Source organism: Abramis brama (genome assembly GCF_963993115.1).
Source record: "Abramis brama genome assembly, chromosome: 15".
NCBI lineage: Eukaryota > Metazoa > Chordata > Actinopteri > Cypriniformes > Leuciscidae > Abramis > Abramis brama.
Window position 1 is genome coordinate 10,830,718 of NC_139977.1, and position 26,433 is coordinate 10,857,150.

The window sequence follows — 26,433 nt, forward strand, 5'->3', positions numbered from 1 at the left end:
AAAAATAGCAATGTTTCCAAACTTAGTTTTGACCGGTACTGTATGTATATATAGCATTTCCAAGCTAAATACTTACAGTTGCAAGCAGGAGAACGTGTCAGCAATATATAAGTTTGTTATTGGAAATATGACTCCACATGCAGAGACAAAACATAATATATAATACACTCTTTGTAATACTGCATATAATCATATTCATGAAGAGTAAGATGTTGTGCGCTGTAACTAGCAGCAATAACGCCACATTAGCACAGTGCTCATTTTGTTCAACTCCTTAAGTAGCATTATCCTGACGGAAACGTTCCTTACTTCTCACATGATTCGAGGACGAAACCCATATACATGGAATGACAAAAGATCCCTTTGCCAGTCTTTTGTGGCACCGCAGTGCCAACCAGTCACACCAATGTCAGAAGCAGGTCCTGGAACTTTTGGAGGCCGCAGGTTCTGCTTAATCCGTCAGATTCCAACTGAGCTTCCAGCAGGAAGAGCTTCCTCTGATCCGCCACAGAGCTCAGGGAAAGAGCCTCGCGCAGCTCCGGGATGCTAACAGCATCGGGCTTATCCTGAATGAGTGTATAAAAAGCATTTTTAGTCAAGATTCACAAAAACCAGGGAGCCTACTACTCTATTAAAGGTATAGTTCACCCAAAAGGGAATATCCAAACCGGTATGCCTTACTTTTGCGGAAAACAAAAAAAACACTTTGGTCCAGTGCTGCTTTGGACCCGTTTTATTGTATGGGCAAAAACTATTTCTTCAAAATAGGGTGAGCTATCCCTTTAAATAGAGGGGGAAAAAACACTGTAGAAATCAATATGAAGCCTTTCCGACACTAAACAGGGTTAAAGTTCAACTATGAACTGAGGCTTTTGGTCACCTGCTTGTTTCCCAAGACCACCACTGGAAGATCAGCGTCTGCTTCCAGCAACCGATGGAGCTCGTCTTTGGCCTCAGGGAGCCGGCCTCGATCAGAGGAGTCCACCACGTACACTAAGATGTGTGTTTTCCTTAGGTAATCCACCCAGTACATTCGCAAGTCTTCACCACCTCCAACTGATGGGACAAGGTGATTGAATTAACTGTGATGTGTTATTACTGCCAGAAACACAGATGAACAGGCTTTATGGAAATATGAAATGGCTGGTAAGGCCATTATCACTTTGAGAGCAAGAACTTAAGTATCCCACATAAGTAAAATGAACATACTCTTCTGAAAAAGAAGTGTGCTTAATTGTATTGAATGTGTACTTGCAGTGTACTTCAAAAACTGTACATGCAAATATACTATAAATGTTATAAAAAAACTTGAAGACTGCGTTTCTTGACATTTAAGTACACTTTTAAAAAGTGCACTTTATAATAATTTTAATATTATTTTGCTGAGCTTTAAAGAAGTATGCTAATTTTGATGTGTTGACTAACATGTCAAAACTAATGCAATGTACTTGATATTAATGCTGCCTTTGTGTGCTATCGGAATTATCGTAGTTCGTAACCAGGAAACTCGGTAGTATCGTATTGAGTTTCCTTGTTAAAAATTGGACATGAAGTCGTATATACCGCTGGCACTGGGAAACTTGGAAATAATTTTGATACCCAAGTTTCCGAGTTGGGAGTGACATAAACTTTAAACATGGTGGAGGGGAGAACGATTGCTGCAAGTAGTGCATATTTACATATAGGCCTATGAACAATCATTTTAAACGTATTGCATGCTTAATATATAGTAAAAATAGCCTGTATTTGTCCAAAATATCTAGATAGCGTGTTGAATGTTTATATGGATGTCAGTGTATGGGACGCTAAACATAATTTTGGCAATATAACATAATCAATACATAATTGTAATTGCAATATAAATGTTAGTGTCTTGAAAACATTACATTCAGTTCAAACTAGTGCTGTCAAATCGATTAACCGCGATTAATATATATATATATATATATATATATATATATATATATATATATATATATATATATATATATATATATATATATACACACACATTATACATTGTATACTGTTTATATATATATATATATATATATATATATATATATACGTATATATACACACACATTATATATATATATATATATATATATATATATATATATATATACACACACATTATATATATATATATATATATATATATATATATATATATATATATATATACACACACACACACATATTATGTAATAATATTACGATTAATACGAGATTAATCGATTAATCGCATCTAAGATAAAAGTTATTGTTTGCATAATAAATGTGTGTGCATGTATATTTATTTATATTTATACACTCACCTAAAGGATTATTACGAACACCTGTTCAATTTCTCATTAATGCAATTATCTAATCAACCAATCACATGGCAGTTGCTTCAATGCATTTAGGGGTGTGGTCCTGGTCAAGACAATCTCCTGAACTCCAAACTGAATGTCAGAATGGGAAAGAAAGGTGATTTAAACAATTTTGAGAGTGGCATGGTTGTTGGTGCCAGACGGGCCGGTCTGAGTATTTCACAATCTGCTCAGTTACTGGGATTTTCACACACAACCATTTCTAGGGTTTACAAAGAATGGTGTGAAAAGGGAAAAACATCCAATATGCGGCAGTCCTGTGGGCGAAAATGCCTTGTTGATGCTAGAGGTCAGAGGAGAATGGGCCGACTGATTCAAGCTGATAGAAGAGCAACTTTGACTGAAATAACCACTCGTTACAACCGAGGTATGCAGCAAAGCATTTGTGAAGCCACAACACGCACAACCTTGAGGCGGATGGGCTACAACAGCAGAAGACCCCACCGGGTACCACTCATCTCCACTACAAATAGGAAAAAGAGGCTACAATTTGCACGAGCTCACCAAAATTGGACAGTTGAAGACTGGAAAAATGTTGCCTGGTCTGATGAGTCTCGATTTCTGTTGAGACATTCAGATGGTAGAGTCAGAATTTGGCGTAAACAGAATGAGAACATGGATCCATCATGCCTTGCTACCACTGTGCAGGCTGGTGGTGGTGGTGTAATGGTGTGGGGGATGTTTTCTTGGCACACTTTAGGCCCCTTAGTGCCAATTGGGCATTGTTTAAATGCCACGGCCTACCTGAGCATTGTTTCTGACCATGTCCATCCCTTTATGACCACCATGTACCCATCCTCTGATGGCTACTTCCAGCAGGATAATGCACCATGTCACAAAGCTCGAATCATTTCAAATTGGTTTCTTGAACATGACAATGAGTTCACTGTACTAAAATGGCCCCCACAGTCACCAGATCTCAACCCAATAGAGCATCTTTGGGATGTGGTGGAACGGGAGCTTCGTGCCCTGGATGTGCATCCCACAAATCTCCATCAACTGCAAGATGCTATCCTATCAATATGGGCCAACATTTCTAAAGAATGCTTTCAGCACCTTGTTGAATCAATGCCACGTAGAATTAAGGCAGTTCTGAAGGCGAAAGGGGGTCAAACACAGTATTAGTATGGTGTTCCTAATAATCCTTTAGGTGAGTGTATATTATATATTTATATATATATAAAATCTACATGCACACACATTACAAGATTAATCGATTTGACAGCACTAGTTTGAACACAGATTATTTCCATATTAAGTACTCTCTAAAGGATGCTAAAGTGTACTTGTTTTTCACAAAGGTATGCAGGTGAATATGAGGAAAGGGTGATCTGGCACCAATTCGTACTTTCCAGGAAGTCCAGCTGGCACGCAGGTGTGTGTAGGCTGATGAAGTTGAAGCCACGCGTGGGCTTTCGGCAGCTCGTCCTGTGGCCCGCTCCACTCAGACCCTGCAGAATACTGCTCTTACCAGCGCCGTCCAACCCAAGAACAAGCACCTGCTTCTCGCTGCGCCCCTCCTCCTCCTCCTCCTCCTAAACATACACACATTCATGGAAGAGAAGGCAGGGAAATGAGCAATACAGCAGGACTGGATTTAGAGTCTGTTTTCCCTGGGATTTTCGCACATAAAGCAGGGATTAATTTTGCAATTTCTGCAAATAGTCAAAGCCTTTGCCATTATTAATTAGGGTATTAGTTGTGTAATAACAGACAGACCGACCGACCCCGTTACTGTGGCTATTCTGTTGCTGTTGCAGAGAAAAAAAACAGGTTTATGCCTGATTTATTGTTTTTAACAATAATAACAATGTAATTTTGACTTTCATCTTCAAGAAGCACTCTACATTGTCATACTGTTTTTGTGGCACTATATATTCATGATGAATAATCCATATACTTTACCCACTATCATGAACTTTCATGATCTTTTCATCATAAATCATTTTGTTTACTGGTTTGACTCATTCATTGAAATTAACCAACTCAAAATCACCTGCAAGCAAGATTTACTGTCCCAAGATCAATATCTAGCAACTGACTGAAATATCATAGACCTGAGCATTACTGAATATTATTATTTAATATAGAAATTTCCATATTTATTCATTTCCATGACTTTTTTTTCCATACATAATTTCATATCACGATACGTAAATTGTGATATTTTCAAGTTGTTCATGAACTTGGGAACTGTGTAGGCTATATATGCTCATCTAAACACAGTAATGTTTTGATTATAAGCAATAATTCGTTTGAAACGGTTGTTTTGTTCTCGGGTGCAGCTGGGTATTGGCATTGCACTTTTAGAGATACGTATTAAAAAGCATTGCAAATAAATACAAATGAACAGAATTACTTTTATATCATCTAGATACTGTGACTTCTCAAAATAGAATCCAAATGCACACAGAATCCAAAAATCACACAGACATACACAGTCGCTACGTAGTGTGTTCAGTTCAATTAGAAGTTCCCTTGATGATTGTCTCCACCTATCAGTTACGCGCGACAAGCGGCATCATAAAAAGAGGAACTATCTCTTTCGTTTCATACTAACCTCTCGAAACGTGCAGTAGTTTGACTCTGGTGTCCATACCCGTCTTTTATAAAAGACATTGAGTGCGATAAACAGCGCGGTCCCGACCGCAGCCATCGCGGCGCTGAACGCCACGGAGATATGACGCAGTATAACCATGAGCGCACCTGAATCTGAAGAGAAGTGTGTGTGAGTGTGACCGAGCAGAGCGCGAGCTGCTGATTTTGCTCTCCAGTGCAGCACGTGATCCGCCCTGGATTGTTTTGAAAAGCACGCGCCCAGTGTCACTCCAGCGGGTGACAGTTGAGGGGCGGAGAACCTTCACTTCTTGGTATTCAGAATGTGGGGTGGTTACATGTTTTATAAGTAGCCTAATTAAAAAAATATACAGTTCAACTTAACAGATCTGCTGTCCATAAATTATGTTGGAATGTGGTGTGTCTCTGTGTGTGTGTGTGTGTGTGTGTGTCACTTAAACTATGGTGTATATTGAAACATATTTTTGGTTCAAAAACAAATTACAAAACTAACCAAGAGACAGAAAAAAAAGAAAAAAAGAAAAGAAAATTAGTTTAAACTGACCTAATAGGTAATGCATTATCTCCTACTTGCCGTTGGAGGGCGTTGTTTAGTTGAAATTTGGGGAACTGGTGTTGACAATATTATGTTGACTTGAATTATTATTGGTAGAGATTCACATGCACTCTTCTGGATTAACTTTGGTTCCTTTGTTTTGCATTGATTATTTAGTTAAGTGAACTTTTCTGTTTCAAGACAATCTTTCTTTATCTTTTTTTTATAATAGTGTCAAAATAAGGGAAAATGTATGCTTTGTATTTTTTAAGAACTTTAAAAAGTCATATTTTCTATTAGTTTGGTATGCATGTGTAGAATTAGATTCCCAACAATCATTTTACAGAAAGTTTTGAGTCAAAAATAAATTATATTTCATGTTTTTATTTATTTTATTAATATTTGAATTAATTAATTAATTACAACATTTGAAGAAATTTACATCATGGTTTGTAAGTAGCTTTATTAAGTGAATTGAATAATTCAAAAACAACACAATTCTTTTTTTATTTCATACATACATATATATATGCATATACATATACATTTGAAGTTAACTGACTGCTAGCTTACTTGTGTCAACTAGTCCAGGGCTTATCTAACCCCCATGAAAATTATCAAATGTTATTACAGTCACCCATCATTATCATCAGTGTTGGGTAAATTTACTTTTAAAATGTATGCATTACTGATTGCATTACTTTGTTACCTTTTATGTAAAGTAATGCGTTACATTACTTTTGTTACTTTTTCTCATCTGGGCTGGGCTTGCTTGTTTGTTTTAATAACAAACAACAACAACAACAACAGTTCTATTTTTGGCCAATGCAAAGGCTCTTTCACACCAAAAGTGACATGAATAAGCCTCAGGCTGATAGAAATGCGAATGCACGCCTGTACAGTAGAGGGCGCCGCTAACACAAATCTTTCAGCTGTGCTGCCATTCTGGATGAGATGAAGTATATTTGTGCAAGTCAACATATTTATTTATTGCAGGTTTGCATAATATTCTGAGTTTGGATTTCACAGTTTTTTTTTTTCATTTTGAGGAATACTGAATCTGTTTTTGTGCAATTGAGATGAGTAAATTTAGTCTAGAACTACAATAATGTTCACACAACACCTCTGCACTTTCTCCTGATTTCTCTCAGCTGTCAGTCAATAAAAGGGAAAACACAGTAACTCACGTTACTTATTTTAAAAAATAACTTTTTTTACATTTTTTAAATGTAAAAGTAATGCATTACTTTACTAACTACTTGAAAAAAGTAATCTGATTACGTAACTTGTGTTACTTGTAATGCAACACCCCCAACTCTGATAATCATCCCACTCATTGTCCACATGAAAAATCCACTTGAAGATTGATCAGATCCTTAATTCCAGGACATAAATGATAAGTGATAAATGTCTCCAAAAGAGGCTATTAACTTAAAAGGATTGTTCACCCTAAAATGAAAATTGTGATATAATTTACGCACCCTCAATGTGTTCCAAACCTGTATGAGTTTCTTTCTTCTGCTGAAGAAGATATTTTGAAGAATGTTGGAAACCAAACAGTTTAATTTCTGTTACAAAACATGGCATTGATTTCATACAAGTCCACTGTAGAGGACACCAGAACCCATCAGGCATTTTGGGAGACACAAGGGAATAGATAAATCAATTATATATCAATAATATTCTTATGAAATATTAGACATCTTTATGAAAATGTTGCCAATTATTTCTCCCATTATTAGATTTATTTCTTCATTACACGTTGCCCCAAGAACACAATAATATGCAGATTAGATACAGAGTATAGATGCATTGTATTGAATGGCACTACACATTTATGGCCATTATACCCACATATTACTTAAAGTAAAATGGTATATCAATTAATTCCGTTATATCTTTCATAACATAGTTGAGAATCATCTTTATACAAAGTTTGGTTAAAAAAAAATCTGAAACCTAAAGACTAATTGGTGAATGAAAACAAAATCCCATTTCATGTCTTTTTATTTTTTTAAACAGCTGAGTCCTGGTGTCCGCTACAGATGACATAGCATAACATAAAATAGGCTATATTTTTTCTTTCTTTTTTTAACCATTTGTTTCTTATGCTCTAAACCGTGTAATGATATGAAGAAGAAGAAAAAAATACTAAAAAGAAAAAGAAAAAGTGCTCTGCTACTAGAAGGACTACGGCCATCACCTGTATGACGTAATCCATTCCGACCGCAGCATAGCGACCGAGCTTGACTACGGGGGAGAGCCGCACACAGCCACTTAAAGGAAAACACAACATTTGGAAACAAATGAGAAAGAAACGCGCTACTTTTCCAAAGAAATTGCCGAAATGCACCGGAGGTGATAGGAATGCATCGGCAAAACACGAAGATACGGAATACGTTTGTGTGGAGTAACTAACTGTTTGCGTTGCCTATACAACGAGCTTTTGGGCTAACAGGCTAGCACAGTTGTCGCTAAAACATGGTGGGCAGACACTGAGCGAAAAGAAAAAAACCCACCATAGACTCGCTCATATGTGGATAATACTGGGAAATTAGCTATATTTTCTGCTCGGAGGGAATTGTGTGGACTTTAAATTTGACTTTTGACTTCTTTTTCTCGGAGGAAAACTCTCGCGCACGACCGTTGAAAGTTTTTTGACGTCTCGCGCAAGTTAACCATCCATCAATCTCCGCGAGAAAAGATGATTGACTGTTTGATGTAGTGCGTACTCGACCGAGAATGCACAAGAAACGAGGAGTTTCTGAACATATAACGTTAAGTGCAACTCCTGCGGCAAAGTTACGCGATTCACAGCATCACACCCTCGTCCATTCATTTAACAGCGTTGGCTCGTGGAAACAATGCTCAGTATAGCCTGCACGAACTGAGCTGGGATATAGGAGCACCTATCATATTATGGAATACATCTGCCAGTGGTTAATTAATGGCACTTTCCTTATGCGTGGGGTTTAACTTTTTTGGACTAGTCCACGCAAAGCAACACATGGTTTGCTTTCAAATCAACTTAGAAGACTTACAGAGAAAATTACATGGAGACTAGTTGGTCATGCCAAGGAAGGAGTTACCATTGCCAGAGGGTTGGGAAGAGGCCCGAGATTTTGACGGGAAGGTCTATTATATAGACCATATAAATCAAGCCACCAGTTGGATTGACCCAAGGGATAGGTATGTGTTGAGCACTGCACGTTCTGGGAATGCATACTTGCTTACTACTCAGTATACAGATGCGTGCTGAGTCCATTACTCATGTGTACAGCTGTAGTTCACTGAATGTGTTCTTCTTGAAATCCCCAATTCGCAATAATGCACACGTCCAAGCATTTCAGTGTTGAACCACTGCTTTGTTAAATTCATCCTGGAACCCATGATCAGTGCCAGCTTTACCACTTAAGTCTCCCTGGACTTTAACACAAAATCTGTGCAGGAATGCTTAAGATTATATTCGAGGTTTGGTATGTGCACTGGGGTGTTTTTTCCTTCCCTCCTTTGGATTTTCAGTTATTTACAGCGTGCACAGAAATGGAAAGATGATAGCAAACAGACCGCATATTTTTCATCTTTGTGTGGTGCAACTGGTTTGCCTGTAGCCAGGAAACCAAGATGGCAGAAAGTTGTCAACAAGTACCTGGGACACATTCCTTAGCATGAGCGAAGCCCCACAGCTGATTCCCTCAAATCCCTTTCACTGCGAGTCAAGGTGCAGGACGGGATCAAAGTGCACCCGAGCTGTGCAAACTTTAACAAGAGCGGTCAAATAGTTTTTGATGCATTCCACACTTGTTTGCTTGGTATAAGAGCTACGTTTTTGTCAAAGGTTTGGAATAGTTCACCCAAAAATAAAACAAATTCTGTCATCTTTTACTCACCCTCATGTCATTCCAAACCAGAATGACTTTCTTCTGGGATACAAATGAAGATATTTTGAAAAAAAGTTATACATTTGATGATATTTCTCTGTGTGTGGTAAAAAAACTTTTTTTTTTCATACATGCATTGAAAGTATGCAATGCTACTTTAGACACCATTGACATTCGTATGGACAAAAACAAATATTTGTAAAAATATCTTCATTTGTGTTTTGCAGAATAAATACACACACAGAAATACACACACACACACACACACACACATACATATACATATATATATATATATATATATATATATATATATATATACATATACACCATGATATTGTAAAATATTAAATATAATATAAAATACAATTTAAAAATAATATAATATATAGTTTAAAAATATTTTAAAATAACTTTTTATTTTAATATTTACTAATATTTATTTAATACTTTTCTAATTTATTTCTGTGATTAAGGCTGAATTTTCAGTATAATTACTCCAGTCTTCAGTGTCACATGATCCTTCAGAAATCATTATATTATGCTCAAGAAATATTTCTGATTATTATCAGTGTTGAAAACAGTTTTCATGTTTTTGTAAGGGGGGGGGGGGGGGGGGGTTCATTGAAAATTAAAAAAAGTTCAATGAACAGCATTCATTTGAAATAATATTTTAATGTTATAAATGCCTTTATTGTCACTTTTACCCCTGCTAAATTAAAGTATTACTATTAAAAAATATATATATATATTTACCCCAACTTTTGAATTGTAGTGCATCACTTTTCCATAAAAAACTGTTTTCATCATCATGAAGACTGAAGACTGGAGTAATGATGCTGAAAATTCAGCTTGGCCTGTCACAGGAATAAATTACATTTTAAAATATATTCAAAACGATTTCTCACATATATTTCGTATAGGCTAATTATATTTCACTTAATAACTTTTTTTTTATTTTGATAAAATAAATGCAGCCTTGGTGAACATAAGACACTTCTTTCAAAAACATAAATTAAAATCTTAATTATTCTAAACTTTTGACCGGTTGTGTATGTTTGTGAAATTTTTATGTATAAAAATAATAAGACATATTTAAGATAAATCAATAAATGATGACAGAATTTCTGACCTCACTCTAATTCCAATTTAAATGAGTCCGCACTGAGTTGAGCAACTGCACGGAAACAAAAGCTGAGGCACAGCAGACGTTTCCGCGCTCATGCCTGGTCGGCTGGTCTGTTATTGCACAGTGTGGTGCATCAAAGGCGCTGATTAAAAATGACAAATATTTCAAATCCTGACCCAAAACTGTCAGCAGACCCACCTCCCCCCATCTCTCAGACGGCTGCGTCTCCACTGCTGAGCAACAGTTAGTTGACAGGGGAGTTCTGATGTTCTTGGTAATGAGCTCCCATTTGACAGCGTTCTTGAGGCAAACGCACCGAGCCGCTGAGGTGTTGCCTGCCCTCCAGTCATTAAATAACAATAATAATAATAATAATAATAATGTGCTGCTTGAGAGTGTTAAAATAAATCTGAGGTTTTGGTTGAGTAATTTACATGCATTCATGTATTAGTATGTTGGTATTAGTAATGATCTTCATGTAGTTGCTGTTTGGCTTTTTGGTTGTAGTTACATCACATCACTATTTTTTTATTGCTTTTTTTTAGTACTTGCTGGCTAAATCAGTTTTGTGTTTTGCCAAACTGAGATTATGTCGTTTGTTTACATATTAAATTGGTTCCTAATTTTCAGTGCTTCTATTCACAGCTGGCCGCTGTATGTCATCTTTTTTTTCTGCTTGAGAATGGATCCAAATATTCAAGATTACAGGGATTCATAAGTACAAATTGAAGTATCAGTAACAGTGTTTCCCCTACCATTATATAAGGGGGGCGCCCCGCCCTCCTAACGGCTCCCCCCGCCCCCCTTGAAGTCAAGTAAATTTGATTTGATTTTCTTTATAGCGCCAGATTACGATTTGTTATTTTATTTAAAAAAACTAAATAGCCCTTAAGTAATATGTTATTTATCTTATTTCCACGATGGCATGTCTTTTCTGTCTGTGTTTGCGCGTTTACAATTATCCCAATGAGTGCGCAAGCGCGCACACTCACACACAAACAAACACTTGCGTCAAATACAGATGAGCACTAGCGGACAGAGAGCGCGCGGCGGGAAATATGTCGCTGAACTGAAGATGGCAACACTCGCTCTACTGCGAGTAGCAGCCGGAGTAGCTCTCCTGCTCCAAGTCTACGCCCGTTTCACACATATTTAGTTTGCAGTGCGTGTGCGGTGAGTATTTTTTTCCGTACCCATGTTTACAGAGCTTTCACACTGCACGCGGATGCAGTCCGTCGATGATCGATCCGTTCCAGTTGCGGTGCGTATACAGCAGTGCAGCGATCGTTTCCGCACCGAGTCTACTTTTGCCGTTTATATACTGTCTATGATTTCTGCTGTGCTGCAAACGCTGAATTAAAGTGACAGCGCATGTTTCGTGGTCAAAATGAACACAGATTGACCTGAAAATGTAGTAATTTCACTATAAGTGCGATTAATTAAATAAAATGTAGTAATCTCACCATAAATTTATTTAATTAAGTACTACTTTTTTCACTTTAAGACCGGGGTAAAGCAAGGAAAACTACAATTTACCTCAACAAGGCGACATAATGACATTCGTGGAGGTGGAAAAACAAGTTCTTTGTGACATGCAAGATTTATTGTATTAAAATTTAAATGCAAAAGATTTTAATATAAATACATGGTTAAATATTTTACCACTTGCTTGAGCAACTTTATATATATATATATATATATATATATATATATATATATATATATATATATATATGTAATGCATTGAATAATACATTGTTTAAATTGTGTTTAAACGTGAACGCGCGTTCACAGCAGTGCTGCGTCTGACAGGATTATTCTCTCCAATAAATGCATCATAGAAATAAAAACTTCTCACAAAAAAAGCCCATTTAAAATTTGTTTGTCATATAAATGTATTAACTAACATTAACGAACAATGAATGAGCAATATATTTGTTAGTATTTATAAATCTTTTTTTAGTTGTTAGTTAAAAAATAAAACTATTTAAGCTCTGGTCCATTAATATTAACAAATACTTCTATAAATTTAACAAAGGTTATTTGCAAAAGTCAATTTTAAAAATATTTAAATATGTTTTTTTTATTTTTTTAAAGAGATATCTTATGTTAACTTTTTTTTTTTACGTTTGTGTTTTATGTTAACTTTTACAAAGCATTACCCTCCCAGACAACCAATTAATGAGAGATAGATAGATAGATAGATAGATAGATAGATAGATAGATGATAGTGTCTGTGTCAATTTTCCCCAACCAACCCCCCCCCCAACCCCCCCCCCCAAACCTGTAAACCTAGGGGAAACACTGAGTAATTGAAATCTAATCACTGATTGTTATTGCTGTGTTTGAGTGTGACCCGGGACACGTCCTGAACCCTGATCCCACTTCGGTCTCTCACCTCTACACTTTCCTGTTTATTACATCTGTGTACTAATAATAGTATAGCAAAATGTATTATTTTTATGCTTTTATAATAATAATAACAATACAATACAATAAGTAAGGTCAGAAAAGCAACAAAGCAAAATGATACAATGGAGTACAAAAGTATGAAGCCTGTAAAGGGATAAATGTGAAATAATTATATTTAAAAACTTTTGTGTTGGAAATAATATAGGGTGGGCATTTTTTTACATGTCCACTTACAGGCTCCGAACAAAAATGTGAGATCATATAGATTTTTTTTTAACTTGAGCCTGGAAATAAACAAAGTTTAGAAAAACTTGAAAACAATATATTAGAAGAACGGATATATGAGTATGCCTTAATAATATGTTACTAGAAATAAAGGCATATATATATATATTATTATACATATATCAGATTTTACATTTCTTGGTCATTAATCAAATGCAGTCAAATTTGTATTATTGGCCAAAGGTCAGATAACATGGATCATCAGGTTTTGCACTTTGTGTAAGCTCAAGTGCTACTGTTATCAAAGCGAAAGGAGGGCAAACCAAATACTAAGGCCCTGTTTACACCTGGTGTTAAGATGTGTTTTCGTCGATCGCAGCGAGTGTGTGTTAGAAATCAGGAATGGTGAGAGAACATTGTGCTTGGTACATTTTTCGTCTTCAAATCAAACTTGGGTCTCCATCCGACAGTTTAAATCCCGTCTGGCTCGAGCGCTTCCCATAATGTTTTCGCATCAGGTCAGTAGCGGAGAGAAGACGGTCTTTTGTGGCTGTTTCGACCACATGAGCGTTTGCACTGTGAAAGCAATCCGGTCGAATGCGTTTTCAACTCCCTCTGGAAGTGGTTAAAAGTGAACAAGCTCAAAACGTTTCAGACACCTGCATTTATTGACTTCCACTTGTGATCCGATCGACCAAAAAGCATTTTAATACCAGGTGTAAACAGGGTCTTAGACTTTATGAATTTCATGTACATTTTAACACTCAAATTGTTGCTGATGATATAATTTGCAACAAAAATAGATTTAATAGATTAAATAGGACAAATGCTAAGTTCGAGGATGTTCAGTAGTGCTCTCAGACTTTTGGATCCACTGCTGATGCTAAACTAGAATCAAATGTCTCATAATTAGTTTTCTTTGGAAACTCGATGTAGGTCCAACCGCATAATTGCGGAGAAAGCATTCCTGCGGACTGCCCACATGTCCCACACTGGGCGTAACTGTTTTGTTTTTCCTCAGCGTGACATGCTGAAAACATGCGCTCAGGTAAATGGAATGTTATCTGGCTCTCTCTGATAGGAGACCGTCGTCGGGGTGTAGCAGCGCACTTTTATTGTCGGACCTTGAGCGCGGCGCGCTGCTAGTTGGAGCCTCATAAATGACTCGGGGAATTTTTGGAGTGCGCTGAATGAAAGTGTCTGACTCATCGTTGAGCTATGTCCTGTGTTTGCACTCGGCTGTGGGCTTTGTCATTTCGCATTAGACCATGGGTTCTGGGTCTTTGACTTCATAGGTTCACTAGAGCTTCAAGAGAGAACCTTTCTGAAGCCTTTCTGCAGTTCTCGTTGTTTTATATCACAGAAGCAGGTCAATTGCGCCATATTCATTCTGCTCATTCCTAATCGTTCTAATGTGGAAATCTCAACAGCATGCTTTGGGATTTTGGGCTTTTGAGTTTCCTTAGATCTTGTGTCTTTGAAGATCTCAGATATGCAGGGTTAAAGCCTAGAGTTTGATGGCATTCAGGTGAGCCATACATGAGTCTGGAGATTGGAGAAGAATGGGGTGAGAAAAAGATGAGCGTTTCTCACTGCAGCCGTGGTCTTTGTTACGTTGCAGAAGTTTCTTTTCTCTGAGTTAAATTTAGAACAGGCCGGTGGGGGTCTCTCAGCACAGTTTCATTATTCATAACATGAAAAAGGAGCTAGTTCAGTTTCACCCTCTTTGAAAGTCTTGAATCGACAGGGGAAGACAACAGCGTGCGCTCATTTACTGCAGACGACTGTAAGAAGATTTGAACAAAACCCTGCTTGCCTATATATGAAATAGAAAATGGCTAGTTCCAAGGCAAGATTCTATCTATCTATCTATCTATCTATCTATCTATCTATCCATCCATCCATCCATCCATCCATCCATCCATCCATCCATCCATCCATCCATCCATCCATCCATCCATCCATCCATCCATCCATCCATCCATCCATCCATCCATCCATCCATCCATCCATCCATCCATCCATCCATCCATCCATCCATCCATCCATCTTTAAAGTTGTGAGAAAATGTTGTGCACCATTTGCTTGCAGATGCCATTTGGTTTGATATTTAGTTTCTTATGCACTAAATTTATACATTGCGTGTAGCTTAATGTGATTTTTTTTTTTTTTTTTTTTTGTGGAAATGGTTTAATCCTTTTAATATGCTGCACAAATCAGATTTAATGTGGAATGTTCCTGATAATCTGAGGAGCAGAGAGCTGAACGTATTGCGTAACCCTGCTGCTGGACGTAACGGCTTTAGAAAACACTCCTCTCAAAGCCTGAAAGTGGAAGTATTTGAAATGGGGAAATATGACATTCCTTTAATGCATGAAAACAATGACTGCCCTGAACACAAACTTAAATCTTTTGCAGTGGTTGGGAAAAAAACTAATTTTGTCCACACAATAGGTTTAGAAATAAGTCTTTTTTTTGTTTACAGAATATTACAAAAGCTACATTTATGATAAATGATTAAACCACATTTGGTTGACCCATTGTTCAGGCTTTAATCAGGTGGTTTGCAAAAGAATGTCCACGTTGATAATAGTAAGGAATGTTTCTTCAGCATCAAATCAGCGTATTAGAATGATTTCTGAAGGATCATGTGACACTGAAGACTAGATTAATTTAGCCTTGCCAGTCAAAGGAATGAATAACATTTTAAAGTATAATAGAAAACAGTTCTTTTAAATTGTAGTACTATTTCACAATATAATATATAAATGCATGCAGGCTTGGTGAGCATAAGAGACCTCTTTCAAAAAATCTCGATTATTCCATATTATGACCGGCGGTATTATTGTGTCTGTTTCTGTACACACTGCTACCGTTCAAACATTTTGGTTTGGTAAGCTTTAATTTTTTTTTTAAATAGATCCTCTTTGGGAAAAAATATATATAAATAAATTATATAATAAAAATAATTTATCATTGTTACCTAATGCCTTTGGTTAGCATTCTTATATCAGGTTAGTGATAAACCTCCTACCCTAGGCTCTTCGAATTTACTCTAAAACCGCAACAAGCTCTTTCTTTTTAATTGATTAGTCTAGCTAGCGAGTGCCAGCATTACTCTCCACTGAAGTTCAGCCAGACTACTCTGTTAGCATTAGCGTGCGCCTGCTAATAAAAGTTTTAGCGTCGCTCTTTTCGGCCAAGTGAGTGTCCCCGTTGCTCTGCGGTGATCCAAAGCACTGGGCTTGGAGAGCCACAGCGTGTTGCCTCAGAAACCTCCAGGCGATGGGTCAGCAGGGCCTGTGGAATGCCCGGCTTAGGTTTCCGGCTATTGTGCTCGACCAGCACACTGGAGGTGAATAGCCCGACATTCCTCTGATGCCCCCCTCCCCCCCACCCCACACACACACACACATGCTCGCGCCACGCTCAAACTCTCAGTAAGTGACATCCCATGGAAAATAAGCATGAAGGGTGGAGGTCCAACATCCCGCTGTCTTCTCTCTGATTGGCTGTTGACTGACAGATGGATTCCCTGTTTGATTTTGCAGGCAGACTAAGCCTCTGACTTTTGCTGACTGTATTGGAGATGAGCTGCCTGTGGGATGGGAGGAGGCCCACGACCCCCACGTTGGAGCCTATTATGTCGACCACAATACCAGTAAGTTGAACAAGTTGCAGCCCACCTTATGCATACATGGGAGTAAAGAGTGTCTGTTGCGTGATGTTGTGGGTTTTAGACAGATGAAATGGCATATTCGATTGGACGTGAATGAAAACATGGCTTTGAGGGTTGAAACTCTTGATTCAGTGGGCCTCATTTATTAAACAAATTTCTGTGCAGATAATTTGTCGCCAATGCGCAGTACAACTTCAACTGAAACATTTGGACACACCTACTCGTTATTTTTTTCTCGTTAATGTTTTAGAAATATTTGTAATAAATAAAAATGTGGTTTTAGTATTATTTAAATTAATTTGATGAATATTTTTATTTTATATTTTCAGTTTTTATTTGAAGGTTTAGTAATTTGATGTGCTTTTGTCATTTAATTGATTACCTCAATTAAAGCTTTTTTTTAAAAAGGTTTTTCATCCAATATTTATTTTTTATTTTAGCTTTACTTCAATTAACACATTTTTTTTTGCACCGATGAACAGTTTTTGCTTTTGTGGAAACCATGGTACATTTTTTTTTTCATTATTCTTTGATGAATAGAAAGTTCATCAAATAGAATAGAACAGTATAATTGTCTTTACTGTCACTTTTGATAAATTCAACGCATCCCTGCTGAATAAAAGTATTAACCAGTATTAACAAAGATAGCAAAACATTTTTAAGCAGCAAAAACTGTTTTCAAAATAAGAAGAAATGTTTCATGAGAAGCAAATCAGCATATTAGAATGATTTCTGAAGGATCATGTGACACTGAAGAAGGGAGTAATGATGCTGAAAATTCAGCTTTGCCATCAAAGGAATAAATTCCATTTTAAAGTACAGGCCGTGCAGAATTATTAGGCACGTTGATTTTCTGATCATATTTTATTCCCAGGAACATTTTGCCAATTCCAAACCATATTAATCTTAATAACTACTATTAATTTTGTATTTAATCATTTATAAGTGATATATAATTGTTCATGAAGGCTGTAAATGAAAAATGCCTTATTTTAAGGTGTGCAGAATTATTAGGCAAGTTTTCTTTTTCAGATAAAATAAGCCAAAAAAGAGATTTAACTAAGGCTGAAAAGTCAAAAATTATTAAATCCCCATGAGAAGAATGCAATACTAATGCAATACTAGAGATTGCAGTTAAGGCATGACCATTGGACAGTGAAATCCTCATTGGGTCAGCAGGGTCAGACAAAAACAGGTGGAGAAGAAAAGACACATGTTAACTGCAAAAGAATTAAGAATTAAGGTGAAGAATTAAGTGTGAAACCATCAGGAACCCTTTAGTCGTCAGCGCCACCATTTTCCAGAGCTGCAACCTACCTGGAGTCTCCAGAAGAGCAAGGTGTCAGGATCTCAGAGACTTAGGTTAGGCAAAGAATCCTAAAAAATGCCCCCCTCTTAATAAGAATCACAAGCTGAAGTGTTGTGAAATACATGAAGACTGTTTTTTTATAGGCTTTATAGACAGACAGATTGAGAGTGACTCTTGAAGGACCAGCACCACATCCTCTTCTACCACTATTTGAAGAATTCATCTTCCAGAATATGTTTTAATAAGTTTTGTGAGTTAATTTTTAGTCCATCTCCTACCCTGAAGTCCGTTTTGCAGAGATGGACTAAAAATTAACTCACAAAACTTATTAAAACATATTCTGGAAGATGAATTCTTCAAACAGTGGTAGAAGAGGATGTGGTGCTGGTCCTTCAAGAGTCACTCTCAATCTGTCTGTCTATAAAGCCTATAAAAAAACAGTCTTCATGTATTTCACAACACTTCAGCTTGTGATTCTTATTAAGAGGGGGGTCATTTTTTAGGATTCTTTACCTAACCCAAGTCTCTGAGATCCTGACACCTTGCTCTTCTGGAGACTCCAGGTTGGTTGCAGCTCTGGAAAATGGTGGCGCTGACGACTAAAGGGTTCCTGATGGTTTCACACTTAATTCTTCACCTTAATTCTTCATTCTTTTGCAGTTAACATGTGTTCTTTCTTCTCCACCTGTTTTTGTCTGACCCTGCTGACCCAATGAGGATTTCACTGTCCAATGGTCATGCCTTAACTGCAATCTCTAGTATTGCATTAGTATTGCATTCTTCTCATGGGGATGTAATAATTTTTGACTTTTCAGTCTGAGTTAAATCTCTTTTTTGGCTTATTTTATCTGTAAAAGAAAACTTGCCTAATAATTCTGCACACCTGAAAATAAGACATTTTTCATTTCCAGCCTTCATGAACAATTATATATCACTTATATATGATTAAATACAAAATTAATAGTAGTTATTAAGATTAATATGGTTTGGAATTGGCAAAATGTTCCTGGAAATAAAATATGATCAGAAAATCAACGTGCCTAATAATTCTGCACACACTGTATATTAAAATAGAACAAAGTTATTTTTGAATTGTAATAATATTTCACAATATGAATGTTTTTTACGGCGTTTTTGATCAAATAAATGCAGCCTTGATGAGAAGAAGAGACTTCTTTCCAGAACAACAACAAAATAAAAAAAATTTTTTCATTAATGTTCAAGATATTTCTATCTTCTCTCTGCTTCCCTCAGAGAGCACCCAGTTGGAGGATCCACGGGCTCAGTGGCAGCGGGAGCAGGAGCTCATGCTGCGGGATTATCTGAGCGTGGTTCAGGATGCATTGAGCGCCCAAAAGGAGATCTACCAGGTCAAAGAACAGCGACTTCACCTGGCCCAGCAGGAATATCGGCAGCTAAATGATGCTTGGAGGGACAAGGCGTCCTCACAGATCAGCCGTAAGACTTGTGCCTCTATACACGTGTCTGTCTGTCAAAGACTGTTCTTATGAGCCACTTGACAGTGATTCTTGACACAAGTTTTTGATTAATCTGTACAACCGCAACATGTTTAGAATTATTCTCCTTTCACTACCTCATGAAATTCGTCACTCACTAAAGGTCAACAATGCCAGATATAAACATAAAATGTAAATATTGACATCTTCAGGACAGTTTCATACTGACTTTCAGGTCTGTCTGTTTTATTTTAATCACCATCAGACTTATTTGAATGTTTTTGTGGTGTTTCTTGGGGGAACGCTGAACTTTAGGGAGCAAACGCAAACATTTTTCCATCAGCATGTCCCTTTAGGGGCTTCGTACATAGTAGTGTTTTTTTTTTTTAAAGTAGGGCTGTCAATAGAGGTTATTTAAAAGGATGGGACTGTCTATATCCAGTAAAATGTAAACCAGCAGATGGAAGGGTGATTCTCACAAAACTGGATTTTCTTCAAGCTTTTTTTCAAGGTAAATGTAAGTGTCTAGGACACTTGGAGACTCCAAACAACTAAATAATTCATAAATGTATGCACACCAAAGCACAAACAACATTACAGGAAAATTCACAGTTCACAGTGTATGGTATGTGTATGGTACAACAGCAAAGAGCTTGTTTATATTGTCAAGTTGCGAACCAACCAGGAATTGCGAATACCAAACAGGAATACATTGAGATGCCCCCCCCCCCCCCCCCCCAAAAAAAAAAAGGATATAGCCAATCTACTACAGTAAACATATTTATTCAGAATTACAGCAACATACACACGACAAATCAAAACATTATCCTGAATGTGTGTGGAAACAACGTGAATGTGCTGAAATGTGTGTGTGAATAAATACAATGTGTGATCATTGCGTCACGAGCGCACATACACGATTTGTTTGCGCATCAATATGACGGACTCATGCGTGCTTACTCTACAACTCCTGTATGTCACCGTAATTGTCTTTTCCTTGATTGCAATCCTCATCCATCAAAACTTTACTAGCGAGACACTGGTTTGCTTTGTCTTGCGCTCTTCAGAAACAATCACAGAATATGACAGAGCTCGTGTTTTAAAGCGAAACACACTGAAAACTGGTCACGAGTCACTGTTCTCTCTGCCATCTCTGATGTAATCAGCCTGGTTTTCTTTAAAATAGTGCTTTTTTGGACTGAATGAATTTGTGTATCATTGGGAAAATTTTCCCTGAGTTTAGCAGATCTGATCGCAAACAGTGAAGCGAAATCGGGTAAAAGGTTAGAATCGAAATTTCTGCACACCAGGGTTACGGGTGCTTGCACCACTGTAGATGCTCAGTGTGATAAACTCCCGACTTCCGAGATCATCTAACTGCGAGACATAAATTACGTAATGCTTCACTAATTTATTTCCGTTAAATTATTTTATTTCGTTAAGGATTTTGAATTAATCGCCGCATGTGTTAATGTTGACAGCCCTATGTAAAAGACAATTTTCTTTATCTTAACGATGCACCGATATGAAAATTTTGCCCGATACCGATAATTCTTTATATTTGAAAGCCGATATATTGGCCGATAAATCTAAATCCAAATTTTTATATAATTTTTGAGAACCTGATGACGAAAACAAAAGTCTCATCAAAGCCATGTCCCAAGCACACAATTATAATGTTCTCATTATGATGTTATGTAGCCGATATGATAGATTTGCGCTGCACATGTTGCACTTGACTGTATTTTCCTTTTTTGAAGTGATTCCAATCATATTTCAAGCAATTCAAAACCAGCATGGCAAACAGTGCGCATCTGAAGCTGAAGGAAATAATCCATTATTTATCTGGCAAATTTTCAAATCGGGCCGATAACGATAACATTAAAAATGAATATATATCGTGCATCCCTAAAATGTATTAATCTAAATGAAGTACTAAGTTATAGTCTGAGGACAGGTGGTTTTAGGAAATATTGCCATAATTTTGATAAGTATAAAGACAAAATCAAGAGTTAAGATTGAGATCATTCTAGTTGAGGGACTTGTTTTTTCCCACGTGTCAAGAATCAGTAAACTGTCATAATTAAAACCGTGAGACAGCAAGAGCTGCATGCTTAGTTGATGAGGTTACAATCTTGAAATTCACTTCAACATATTTGTGCAGCCGAACCTGCAATGCAACTCTTCAAACATCTTTTGCAAGCAAATTTTTTATTTTTAAATATACAAAATGGATGCAGATTTATGACAGTCTTTAGCAATATAATAAATTGCTATGGAATTCCAGAGCCGTGTCGAGTGGTTTTCCAGATAAGATAAAGCCTTTGAACTCTTATCTTTCCTACAGTAAATTCCAGATCCTCATCAAGCAGTAAATATGACCCTGAAATCCTCAAAGCGGAGATTGTTACAGCAAAAAGCCGGGTAAGAAGCTCTTCCACTTAACATGGAGCCTTTGATTTTTTTTTTGCTGTGAATGTTATCTTGTTTATGCAAGACATGAATTGGGTGTAATATTTGCAGCACTCCGTACATCATGGATTTTAGATGTGATGACAGGCAGTGAGATTATATTTAAAGCCAAATGTAAGACGTCTTGTAATTACACAAGTGTCTCATTGATTCCCCTGCTCACTTTCTCTCTGTTGCTGTCTTTTGTTCAGGTAAATAAGCTGAAGAGAGATTTGGCCTTTATGAGGCAAGAACTGCTTTATAAGGAGCAAGGCTTTGAGACGTTGAAAGAGTAAGTGTAACCTAACCTCATTGCACGATCACGTTCCAACAACTGATCGCTTTCTTGTTTAAAAGCAGTCCAGTCTGAAAACACCTCGTCTTTGTTCAAGACAAAAATGTATCATCTTATCTCTTGCCATTTTATGAGTGCATTGGCACTTTATTGTGATGGAGTGAGCTCACTTTTTGTCTTCTCTGTTGTTGTAAAAGTTGATATGATAGTTTTATTGTTCTTCAAAACATCATGCACCTCAAACAGTCAGTGTGAAGCTATTCATATTTCATATTGTTATTTTCAAAATCCACCCGATTTTCTCTGAACAACTACTTGACTAGTGCAGTGATTCCTAACTGATGGATTGAAAGAGCTGGGTATTAATACAGGTTTTCCTGTTTCAATTAAATTAAATTTTGATTCATTTGAATATATTTAAGTTAGAATGTCTATTTGATTAAATATAAAAGAAATAGGCCTATCAGCTAATGCTGTAAACTGTATTGTGCAGTGTAGTAGACCAGTGGTTCTCAACCTGGGGGGCTTAGCAAACTTCCAAGGTGGCAACAGGATGACTTAAATGTAATTAAATTAATATATAAGAAAATAATCAAACTCTAAATTAAACTGCTAAAAAAACAACATCATAAAATCATGAACGATTTTGTTAAAATTCCGTTTCCGTCATTCATTTTGGGAATCGGACCACATGCCGTATGTTTTGATTCACAGTACACAGGAGTCATTTGTTCGTGATTCACATTAGACTGATTTCGTTGTGTGCTTTTGATTCACTAAAACAAACCGGTTCATGCAAATTTGTGAGTTTGTGAAACGGGCTACACTGTTTGCGTTGTATGTTTATTTTTGTGTGCAGTCCTCGAGGACATCTCAATTGAAAGACAAACCTTGCCTTGAAGTAAAACACTATCTAGAGTATATCTACTGATACACTGTCTTGAGGTTTTAAGAATTGAAATTGGGGTTGAAGATCACTATTAATTACGAGCCAAGCACCGAAGGTGCGTAGGCACCTATTGTAATACAAAATTAGTTTCCCCTCTAATTCCTTGACTCAAGCCGATTTGATTGCACCATATAAAGTCATTTAGTCATTTAGAATAAAAAAAAAAAAAAAAACTTTTTCAAACTCTTCCGTTGCTCTGATTTTCATGAAAATTTAAACATCATCTTCAGACCATACCGACAAAAAGTTACGGAATTCAAGTTCATTCGTCAAACCGTTCACGAATAATGCTTGAACGAATTCAACAAAGAGCATGCCAAAATGGATGTGAGGCTATATCTCCAAACTTGGTGTGTATTATGACAACCATGACCTGAGGGAATCTGCACAGTTTTGGCGCAGTGCCACCTAGTGGTCAGGAGATATAAAAAATGGCTTTTGATTCATTTTGCCTATTGTAATGAAACTAGATAGATTAATTGGGTCAGTGCGGACAACATAGATACACATTTTTCCATAGTCAGTCGAACTTCCTCTTCGCCATTTTATTTTTTCTTTGAAAATCTACTTTTTCAAACTGCTCCTAGACCGTTGCTTTGATCTTCACCAAATTCGAGTCATATCATCTTCAGACCATGGCAGCAAAAAGTTCTAGATTTCGTGTTGATAGACGAAACAGCGACTCAGTTATTGTTTCCGGTGGCTGGAATTTTGGCAGTCAAAAGAAGTCGATCTCCGAATGCAACGTAACATGAGGAGAGTAAAGATGGAAAGCTCAGTTCATTATGTTGCATTCGGAAATCGACTACTTTTGACTGACAAAATTCCAGCCACCGGAAACACTAACTGATAAAGTGAGTCGTACAAAACCTTTTTTTTTAGTAAACTTTGTGTACACAAACAATGTTGTCAATGCTCGAGTTCATGTGTAGAGCCCCTGGCAGAGGTGGAAAGAGTACTGAAAATTTTTACTCAAGTACAAGTACCGTTACATTGCTGAAATAATACTCAATTACAAGTAAAAGTACTGGTGTCAAAAAAGTACTTAAGTAAAAGTACAAATTACTCTTCTCAAAAACTACTCAGAGTACTAGTTACTAGTTACTTTTTAGCTGGCGATAGTTAATGTATTACCAATAAATATTCAACCAAATCATAGATTTATGTAGAAAATAGCTACTTTTAACACGTTTTTACCTTATTGTCGAAGGACATTAATTAGTGGTCATGATACTGGAATTTCTAACTTCAATATGACACCTTGAAATATGTCAGTATTCAGTAGGCCTAGCCTATAATTTTTAATACCATCGGGAAAACTACCACATAATAAATATTTTAATATCTACATTTTTGTCCATCCATTTTGTCAAGGCAATCATTATTTTAAAGCTTCGAAAAGCACAACACTCATTGTAACTGTAATCTATTTGAATGGAAAGTTTAATTCAAGTCTTCTGAAGAGACACGTCCACTTTATACTGTGAGATTTTAATTTGGGCTTTTGTTTACATATTTAAACATTGATCAATAACCATTAGAATAATCTAACTTAAATATTTACTCAGTGTATTTGTCTTTACAATAGGGTAACGTTAACTGTTGCAATAGCTCACACACAGCACAAGGAAGCTTGATTTCAAACTGAATTTAATTTGCAAAAAAGACTAGATTTTTCATAACTTTTGACAACGTTTAATTCAAGAGCATGGAGAGATTGGAGCTGGACGTCATTTGAGTCTGCAGTGAGAACCACTTGGAGAGATTCGCGATTGCACATGATATGACACAGTCCGAGAGCGCACACTCAATATCCGAGTCCAGTTCATTCATATATTTGAGAGCTCGCGTCCAGTTTTCTGCGATTACATGAATGTGCCCTCGCGTTACAATATTGCACTCGTGACATTTGCCATTAAAATATGCCATAGAAACTTGCAGGTATTAATAAAATTATGCGTAATAGGCCTACCTGCAATCCCGCGCTGAGAGGAGGCGGGTGTGTCAAACTCGCTGTCGTTGAGATGAGAGAATGAGAACGCGCAGCTGGTATCGTATCGGTGTATAGGCCAAAATGAGTATTGACAGATATTTCAGTATTGATATGTATCAAAATATAGATATTTTGACAATACTACTATGTAGATTGTTGTTTCTCCAAACTTTAAGTCCAGCCATTAATCACTCTGAGATCCTCGCCTCCTTCACTTATGATCAGCTCTTCAAAACCCCCTGCGACTGCGACTGCAGTCGCAGGGGGTTTAATTCAGTCCAAATATCAGGGGTTTTATTGGTCCGTTTACGATCGAATATTTTTATTGGCTACCGAAATACCGGTCAAAGATTTGAATATCAATTCAAATTGTACTCAGTAACGAAATGTGATTTTACAAGTAGCGAAGTAGATTACTTGGTTTAATATGTACTTGAGTACAAGTAAAATTACAGATTTAAAAATATACTCAAAAAAGTACAAGTACCCAAAAAAACTACTTAATTACAGTAACGTGAGTAGTTGTAATTCGTTACTTCCACCTCTGGCCCCTGGTGATACTTCAAGCACAGTTTCATGTTGTGTCGAGCCTCCTTAGTGTTTTAAAAATAGCGATTTTGATGCTGTCATAGAAGTGCCCCATGCACTCCCATTCAAACGGCATTTTGACCGAAAACGAAAATACGGTCAATCTTAAAAGTGGCGTTTCCATTCTAATTATGCTTTTACACGAATGTTTGACTCGGGTAGATTAACAAAAATAGCCTAGGTTGCAATTTGACGAGAGTTACAATTTAAAGGAGTCCTATTATCCGTGTTTACATTTTCAACTTTTGTTTTATTCCGAGAATGAATACGTCACAATATTCCTCATTTAAATAATTCCCACCCAAAGCGTATGCAAAAAAAAGGCCTCGTTTATAATTGCAACCAGTCAACCAATCAGAGCACATTGCACTTTTCAGAAGGAGGGGCTTCAGTGAGACTGGAACTAAACTGAGTGTTACAGACAGACTGGGAAGAGAGGTGCTAAAATAATGTAAAATATGTGAAAAATAATGTGTTTTTTGAACATTCAAGCATGCAAACCTATTGTAGTAGACCTTAAAAAGAGACTTTTAAGATTCCCCTTTAAGATATTTTTCCCTCAGGGCTGTTTTAGG

The 26,433-nt window shown here is 36.7% G+C and overlaps 2 protein-coding genes across 2 annotated transcripts in view; one reads left to right on the forward strand and one right to left on the reverse strand.

The window, feature by feature from the left end:
- Positions 1–99: 99 nt before the first annotated feature.
- Positions 100–5,197, reverse strand: arl10 (ADP-ribosylation factor-like 10). The gene is made up of 4 exons (XM_084137407.1): positions 4,939–5,197; positions 3,727–3,913; positions 881–1,056; positions 100–566 (listed from the first exon to the last, which is right to left on the reverse strand). The coding sequence occupies exons 1-4, from the start codon at positions 5,074–5,076 to the stop codon at positions 399–401; spliced, it is 669 nt and encodes a 222-aa protein (XP_083993533.1). The 5' UTR covers positions 5,077–5,197; the 3' UTR covers positions 100–398.
- A 2,512-nt stretch (positions 5,198–7,709) lies between these two features.
- wwc1 (WW and C2 domain containing 1) overlaps positions 7,710–26,433 on the forward strand; it is a 44,918-nt gene continuing 26,194 nt past the window's right edge. Inside the window, exons 1-5 of the mRNA XM_084136907.1 lie at positions 7,710–8,679; positions 16,689–16,798; positions 19,380–19,583; positions 21,930–22,006; positions 22,246–22,325. Coding sequence (XP_083993033.1) covers positions 8,561–8,679; positions 16,689–16,798; positions 19,380–19,583; positions 21,930–22,006; positions 22,246–22,325 — 590 coding nt within the window. The 5' untranslated portion in view covers positions 7,710–8,560. The remainder of the gene's footprint in view (positions 8,680–16,688; positions 16,799–19,379; positions 19,584–21,929; positions 22,007–22,245; positions 22,326–26,433) is intronic.